The sequence below is a fragment of the Chaetura pelagica genome, unplaced genomic scaffold (assembly GCF_000747805.2).
Source record: "Chaetura pelagica isolate M959 unplaced genomic scaffold, ChaPel_1.0 scaffold31, whole genome shotgun sequence".
NCBI classification, from domain to species: Eukaryota; Metazoa; Chordata; class Aves; order Apodiformes; family Apodidae; genus Chaetura; species Chaetura pelagica.
Window position 1 is genome coordinate 2,352,098 of NW_009952481.1, and position 8,671 is coordinate 2,360,768.

At 43.1% G+C, this 8,671-nt stretch overlaps 1 protein-coding gene across 1 annotated transcript in view; it reads left to right on the top strand.

Moving 5' to 3' along the window:
- The first annotated feature begins 5,511 nt into the window (after positions 1-5,511).
- Positions 5,512-8,671, top strand: part of CAPSL (calcyphosine-like) — a 4,665-nt gene continuing 1,505 nt past the window's right edge. Inside the window, exons 1-3 of the mRNA XM_010008732.1 lie at positions 5,512-5,648; positions 6,496-6,673; positions 7,495-7,704. Coding sequence (XP_010007034.1) covers positions 5,512-5,648; positions 6,496-6,673; positions 7,495-7,704 — 525 coding nt within the window. The remainder of the gene's footprint in view (positions 5,649-6,495; positions 6,674-7,494; positions 7,705-8,671) is intronic.

The window sequence follows — 8,671 nt, forward strand, 5'->3', positions numbered from 1 at the left end:
CGACTTGTTTCTTGTGAAATACAATCAACAGGCTTTTGCTCCCATTGTGTTCTGAGTAAGGGATTGAGCCAGCAAGTTTTTTTTCAACCCAATCTACTGCAGAACAGAGAAATATGCTACCAAAACACAGCCAAGGCCCAGGCTGGCACGGCGCTGCAGACATCCCTGGGTATCTCAGTCAGTATCTCCCACGCAGCCCGTGTGGGCAGAGAGGGGAAAGGAGGCATTGATTTAACAAGAGGATAAATCAAAGGACTCTTGCTACCCAAAGGCAATCGCCCAGGGAAGCAGTGTAATTGCAGGTTGGGCCAGACGCAGCTGCCAGTGTCACCTTGGAGACTGGCTGGTAAACTCCAGGCCTCCCAAAAAAGGGGGGGGCGAGGCAGCTGGGTGTGTAAACAAGTAAAACGGGATGGACAAGGAAGCTCTGCAGCAATCACACGGCCCTGAAACTCTTCCACTTGCCACCTGAGCCCCGGAGAGAGCCCAGAAGGGTGGAATCAGGTGGGGCACTACCCTGTCCCAGCCCCCCAGCACTTCCCAAGCCTTGGGTGGAAATCCCAAGTGCAGGATAGCACTGCAGGTAAAGGATTCTCTCTCTTGTTTGCTACCTCACAGTGAGCATATCCAAACAGTTGAGCCTGCAGCTCAGCCAAGAGTAGTTTTTAAAATATACATGTAATAGATATATTTTTCTTAAATTTAATAAATAAGTGTATTTTTTAAATATATGGAGAAATAGCAAGAGCAATAATACTGCACTTAGCAGAAGATGGAAACTGGATGATGCTGAGAAGGTGAAGGCACAGAGGAAGGTGCAAACTGCCATGGAGGGGTCAGTGGGGTTGGGAAGCCAGATTTTCAAGGTGCTGTTTAGTTGGCTGCCTAACACTGATGCAGTTTTCATGCTTTTAATAATTTAATGAAATTACTGGGAAAAAAAACCCCAAAGCCATGCGACTGGTTTAAGCCACTTAATTAGTTCCCAGATTCTGAAATCTTCTACTCAAGAGTAGTGGATAACTTGTGAGTTTGGCCAGGACAGGGGCTTTCAGGATTCTGTGGTAATGCAGAGCCTGGTGTGGATTTCCATCAACCACATTAGGGTGTTTTTTTAGGATTTTCACAGGAGTCTCTTGGGCTTAGCTGAAGGACAATGCATAAACAAATGGGGCTGAGCAGCAACATAGCTTAGATTAAAGCCTTGGGTTTAAAGGGATGTAAAGGGATCTGGTCGCTGAACAGCCTAAGGCTTTTCTGGAAAAACCCAACCCAAAATGTCAGGTTTTGTATTTGTAAAGAAGAAATGCAATCATTTCTGTTCAGCCTGCACAACAAAACACTGCCCATAGAAACACATAACGCTGAGGACGTGAGGTATTGGAATTGCTCATAGATCAGGCTGTTACGCAAAACAGCTCTTCAGTGTTCAGAGTGTAAATTAACCAGCCCTTTTTCATTTCACAGAGGGATGATTTTGGAAGAGATCTAAGAATGAAAAACATGCAAAATTATACTTATGACCTTTTCTTAGTTTACACATTGTTATTACTATGTAACAACTTTGTCAGGTGTACAGAGAACAGCTATATTTAGCAAATCCTGACTATATCTCTAACTACTGCACATTACCCAAAAACGGGAAAAAGCAAAATGAGAGGAGAGAGTAAAAACAGCAGCTGAATCACCATGACTCCTCCATCATTGCTCTGATTCAGAATCTATTTTCTCACAAGTATTTTCTTGCAGTACAGTATAGTCTTTTAACATTCTGGGAAGGGTTTCTCTCTTGCTTAAGCAAGCAGCCAACAAAGTGGCAGACGTGACTACAGACTAGGCTTATGTGTACTAGGGCTTGTATTTAATTGTTTTTCTGTATTTTTTGAATATATAGAAAAGATTCTCAAATGGGTATTGCTGTGTAATGCAGGAAGCAGGTCATGTTTAAGAGGCTTTAGTGTAATGTTCATTTAAGTGCAATCTATTTTCAAGCAGGCTTTAATTTCTCAGCTTTCTGTAACACCATGGTATTGGTAATTTTGTTGTTGAACAATTTAGAAAATGTAGATTTGCAAAGAGCAGCAAAAATATTTATTGACAGTGTTTTTAACTGTGGTGCATGGAGGAAAAAATGACATTATCTCTGCCTGTGACATTAATGAGATTATTAGAGAGCTCTGTTCCAGCTGAGAAGGAATACTGGAAAAACTGGAAGAGTTCAGGAAGAAGACCAGAATTATCTAACATCTGGAAACTCATTTTGTAGCAAGTCCTAAGCTCTGATTACTTAGCAAAAGAGGGTTTAAAGGGGGCCTATGAGTATCTGCAGCTGGACAAATACTAATTACTCTGTCATCTAGTAAAAGAAAGAAAAACAGCACCAAAAGATGGGAGAAACTTCACACTAGGAATAAAAAACATAGTTTAAGGAGAAAATTATTAAAAACTGAAACAACTTAGCCTAGAGATGGTGGGTTTTCAGCTGGAAATGGTTCTATGGGTAGAAGCAAACTGTGTTCTTACCACAGATATAACTGAGCATTGGCCAGTTTCAGTGGCTTCTACTGAGGTGCAGGAGATCATAATAGATATTCTATCAGATGATCACTCTCTAACAGTTCATGAATCTTGCTGCCATGATGATTTGCTGGGCATTGCAGTATACTGGAAATGCCTCCACTGAACGCCAGGCAAAAACCTCCTGTCTTCTTTGCAGGGTGTGTGTTTGTACAGAGGCTGCAGCATGCAGTCCAGACAAATTATGTCATCACTGCTCTTGGGTTAGGGCTCAGTTTTGGGGGCAGTCTTGTTCAACATCTTTGTCAGTGATCTGGAAGAGGGGATTGAGTTAATTCTCAGTGAATTTGCAAATTGGGTGGGAGTGTTGATCTGCTTGAGGGTAGGAAGGCTCTGCAGAGGGACCTGGACAGGCTGAATTGACAGGCCAGGATCAGTTGTATGAGGTTCAATAAGGCCAAGTGTTGGGTCCTGCATTTCAGTCACAACTACCCCAGTGAACACTACAGGCATGGGGATGAGTAGCTGTGAAGATGCCCAGCAGAAGAGGAACTGGGGGTGCTGGTGAACAGCTGGATAAACACAGGCCGGTGTGTGCCCAGGTGGCCAAGAGGACCAACAGAATCCTGGCCTGCATCAGGCATGGCCAACAGGAGTAGGGAGGTGATTGTGCCCCTGTACTCAGCACTGATGGGGCTGCAGCTCAAGCACTGTGTTCAGTTCTGGGCCCCTCACTGCAGGAAGAACACTGAGCATGTCCAGAGAAGAGCCACCAAGCTGGTGAAGGGTCTAGAGAACAAGTTATACAAGCGGCAGCTGAGGAGAGTGGGGATGTTTAGTTTGGAGGAGGCTGAGAGGGGACCTCATTGACCTCTGCAACTACCTGAAAAGAAGTTGTAGGGAGGTGGGTGTTGGCCTCTTCTTCCAAGTGAGTAATGACAGGACCAGAGGAAATGGCCTGAAGTTGTGGCAGGGAGGTTTAGATTGGACATTAGGAAGAATATCTTTACAGAAAGAGTCGTCAGGCAATGGAACAGCCTACCCAGGGAGGTGGTGGGGTGACCATCCTTGGGTGTATTCAAGAAATGTGTAGATGAGGAACTTCATGGCATGCTCTAGTCGCTGAGATTGTAGGTTGGGGTTTTTTGGGGTTTTTTTGTGGATATTATTTGGTGAAATGTGTGTGGTGTTTGTATTTGTTTGGGATTTTGTTGTGTGTGTGGGTTTTTTGTTGTTGTTGTTTTGTTGTTAGTTGTGGTTTTTTTTGGTGGTGTTTTTGGTTTTGATGGTTGAACTCGATGATCTCAGAGGTCCTTCCAACCATGATGATTCTGTGACTCTGTGATCTTTGGAAATACTGAACATAGTAGAGACTGCACAATGATATGGATGCATTATGCACTCTCTATATAGGTACATAGATATTTTTTCTATACATAAAATGTATGTGCATAATTATATAATGTAAGCATAGTTTGCACTCTATTTATAGAACATTACTGGATTTTGCACTTTTTCCAGCTAAACATCTCCTCTTAAGGGCAGATCATTGCTTGGAGAGAACATTTTTGACTGCTGATCTCACGGAGCTGTAGGGTTTTTCTGGTCACTTGCTAATGAGTTCCCAGAAGAACTTCACTCATTCTGTTTGAAGCAAAATCTGAAATGGCATCTTTTCTACCATGGTGTATTTCTGCAATATGCTACTACTGAAGCCATTTGGGGGGAACAAAAATATTTTCTTTTTCATTTTTTTCCAAGCCCAGATGGTGTTGTCTCAAGGTGCCACAAAAGGCAACATACCAGCTGCTGTAGCCAGTGCTCTGTAGACTGGAGTAGAGCAATTAAGATAAAATAGTTTATTAATTCCAGGTTTCTTTATAGTTTTCTCCAATTGTTTAAATTCACACTGCTGCACATACACTGATAATGAGACTGAAAGTGCAATGTGCTCTGATGATGCCTCCTCACAGAGCTGCCCATCTTCCTCATCCCCCCATGCCTGAGCATCCTCTGAGTGCCCTCACAGTCTGGGCTCTGCTGTGACTCAGCCCAGCCCTTACGTGGCTCTCACACACTGTGGCCTGGTCCTGTGATGCTTTAAGGGCTCAAAGTTATTTCGGGGGCTTTTGTGATCTGCAGATGCTGCAGTCCTGACCCTGAGTGTGTGCCCATGGGCTATGATGTGACGTGTCTCTAAAATGTCTATATGGACATGGGCATCCCTGGTGTTCTTAGCAGTAGGCACAAATAATCCCTGTGTGAGAAGGAGTGACTCTGCCAGCCTAAGGGTGCTGCTTTTGCTGGCGCTATTGCAGTTCTGCAAGTCCATTGCCTTGTTTTCCCACTTTTTAACCCACTGTCTTCCTCTGAGGGGAGCTGGGAGGTTTATGTGCCTGTTGGTGGAGACCTGAAGTCCTGGGGTCCTAAATAGTGATTGCAGTTGTTCTCCATTTGAGTTGAAATAAGTTGTTGTCCACACGTGAGGTCAGGTCTCTGGGTGGTCGCTATTGCTCAGATGTGCAATGACATCTCCCTGTTCTGGATAGTTAAGATTACAGCAGAGAAAATGTAAGGAAAAGGTCCTGACTAAGGACAACCTGTGAGGGAATGCTGACTGCAAACCTGGCCAGGCTGCAGAGGCTTGGCAGGGCTCCTGGGGGTGCCCTGCTCTCCTGGGAGGGGTGCTCCGCCAGTCTTTCCTGTGTTCGTACACGGTGGGCAACAAATTCTTAGCCACACTTTCCTAGTTGCATCTGGGTTAAACACAGGATGGTTGGCTCTGGTCTCCTTTCAGTGTTGGTGGCCCAAACTTGTCATTTCCTCTTCTGGTGGAAGTATACAAGGACAAGGAGATAGAAAGTCTAAATAAATCTTCATGAGAGAGTTGCCAGCACATTACGAGTGAGGAATTTGGGATGCTCCAGACACTAAGGCAGGATTCAGCACTCTGTGTGTGTGAATCTGCACCATATGAGTGCTTTTGTCTTCCAGATGCCAGGCACAGCAAGGCATGACCGAGAGATGGCAATCCAGGCAAAAAAAAATTTGTCCAAAACCACTGACCCTCTAGAAAGACTTCGCCTGAAGTGCTTAGCAAGAGGATCTGCAGGCATCAAAGGGCTTGGCAGGTGAGTCTGAAAAGTCAGTTCCATTATTCAGCCTTATAGTTTTAGCTGCAAGAAACTCACAGGCTAAGCAGGGGCCAAAACCTGGTTCCTGGTTCCAGTGCAAATGCCACAACTCACAGGGCCTGTGCTTGGGGCTCCTATGTTTTGGGAAACAGGACTGACCTGCTTGCCTGTTGGAGGACCAAGGACCATGAATTAATTGCTCAGAGGAAGTTGCTTCCTTGAGACCCAGAACAGCTGCTGGCAGAGAGAGGGGAAGAACATAAAACGTACCTTTTGCTTTGGTATTTTCTCTAATTAATTTATATATCTCAATACTGGGGATTTTGTGCTTCCTTTCCTTTGGGGTATTATTCCCCTATGTGTAATTATCTATTAGCTGTCTCGTTTATGGGAGCCATCTAAATTTTTTCTGCACTGCCCCTGAGAGAGTGGGTCAGCCCACCCCAAGGAAAGCAGAGCTGCACTGCAGCCTGAAAACCCTCCTGGACCCCACAAATCATAGAGGGATCCTAGGTGACCACCTGAAGCTTCATCTCTTTGCCCAATTCTTAGATAGCCCAAATGTATAACGAATTGGAAGATCCCTTGAGTTAAGCCAGCCTTCATCTCCTTTCACTTCAGCTGTATAATATTCAGGCAGCCAACCTAAGCAAGTCCTCTCTGCCATCAGTAAGTGGGGAGGAGGGTGGGGAAGTGTTTGTTAAGGGTTGTTTGGGTGTTTTTTCCTCTTTTGTTTTTTATCTCAATAAATTGTCCCTGCGCTCCAGCACTGTGCTAAATGACTGCACCATTCTCAAAGTTATCCTAATACAAAAATTATCCTAATATTGCATGTTTTCCACAGAATGTTTCGGATTATGGATGACAACAACAGCAGGACCCTTGATTTCAAAGAGTTTGTTAAAGGATTAAATGATTATGCTATGATGATAGACAAGGAAGAAGCACAGGAAATTTTCCAGATATTTGATAAAGATGGCAGTGGAACTATTGATTTTGATGAATTTCTTGTTACACTGAGAGTAAGTTTGGGAATTTATGTTATTACTGAATTAAACGTAGAAAATCATCATTAGGTGAACAGAAAACACTGCACAGTTTTTCACTTTAGTAATCTGCAAAATCTGCATCTCTATGTTAAAAGTCAGTAATTCTTTAGAAGTTAATATATTCTGTTTCCATCTAAATATGCTGCAGGGGAAAATCACCCTAAACAGCTCCTCTGTGGATGAGAGAGCTCAGAAGCCAACATGTCTCTGCAATTTATTGGCAAGGCATAAGGCTCCTCACAAGTAGAATAGTTACAAATAAATGGTTGTGTTTTGGGAATTTTTTAAAATTAATTGCTCCCTTTATTTAGGTACCTAAGCTGCTGTATTGCAGTCTGGGTACCTATGCACATCAGCCCATTAATCTCACTTATTTGTCACTTTCGTGATGTATCTCCTTATAACATGAACTAATCCAGTGGTGGCTTCCTTTAATCAACCACAGTGTGAAGGATTTTGGTTGGAGCCTCTTTGCTCTGCTGAAGTCTAAAAAAATTAGGAGGAAAAATACTGACGATTAGAGTAATTAGTAATTACTTTCCAGAAATATTTAAAATTAGTAGGACAGGAACTGTTCTATGTAGGTTTCTGTTCTATTACCAGTCCATCATATTGATAGACACTGAATAATACATTGCCCTTCCAGCTCATGGAGAATGCTCAACAGACCGTCAACAGTTTGTTGTCCCAGGTACCTTGAAATAGGTTTGCTTTTGAACAGCAGCTGTTACTTGAATTTGGGCTAGTCAAGCAGTTGGCAGAAATAAACTGATCCTGTTAATTTTTCTTTACAGCCTCCCATGTCAAACGCAAGGAAAGAAATCATCATGCAGGCCTTTAAGAAGTTAGATAAGTCTGGAGATGGTGTCATAACAATTGAAGACTTACGGGGGGTGTATAATGCAAAGCATCATCCCAAATACCAAAATGGAGACTGGACAGAAGATCAAGTTTTCAGGGCCTTTCTGGATAATTTTGATTCACCCTATGACAAAGATGGGAAGGTAAGTGAAACACTTAATGTCAAGCCATGAAATCACCATATGACTTAAATTATTTAATGTGTTGCAGTACCAAACATGCATTTGCATCACATTTATGGGGATGTCTCCAGCAAAATGGATGCATAACCTCTATACAGGACTGTTGGTGCAGTTTCCTTACACATTTGGAGACAAAGGGGCTCTGCAAGGGTAGACATGAGATTGCATTTACAGGCTTGTAGCCTTAATGCTCTACTTTTATAGGTTACTTTATATCTTTTGAGTAACCTACACAATTGCTGATTTTAAAGATCTGCATAAATTGGAGGATTTTTAACTTCTTGGAACAAATATCAGGATTTAGTTCAAAAGTAGATTCCATCATATCATAATGTATCATATCATATAACACAGTCATACTATATCATGGTTTTCAGTTGGAAGGGACCATCTATTGGATCATCTATTTCCAACCCCCCTGCCATGGGCAGGGACACTTTCCACTAGACCAGGTTTCTTAAAGCCCTATCCAACCTGGTGAAATACTTTACAGTTAGCACTTTTTCAGTGTAATTGCTGAGACCCTTGACTTGGAAATCACTCTGTAATAGAGAGGGAGGAAGGGGGTGTCACCAGCCACGTGCCCTGAGGAGCCACTAGCTGGGGCAGGGCTGTAGCCCCTTCCTGACCTCTTCCTCAGCCCTCTGGTGCGGGTGGAACATCTGGGCACCCTCTGTGATGATTCTTACACATCTGCTTTGTAACCATCTCCAAGCCAAGAATTCTTTGTTTCCCTTTGTTGTGTGTCTGCTAACTACTTTGGTCTGAAGTTGTGCGTGTCTGACCAAATCACAGATCTCAGCTGCTCATATGGTGATATTCTCAGTTTAAGGTGTTCATAATAACAAACTAGCTAAGGTCTCACCAGTGCTTTGTTGGATTTGTTTAACAATTTGCACTTCTGAGGTGGCAGCTGGGTTTTTTTGGC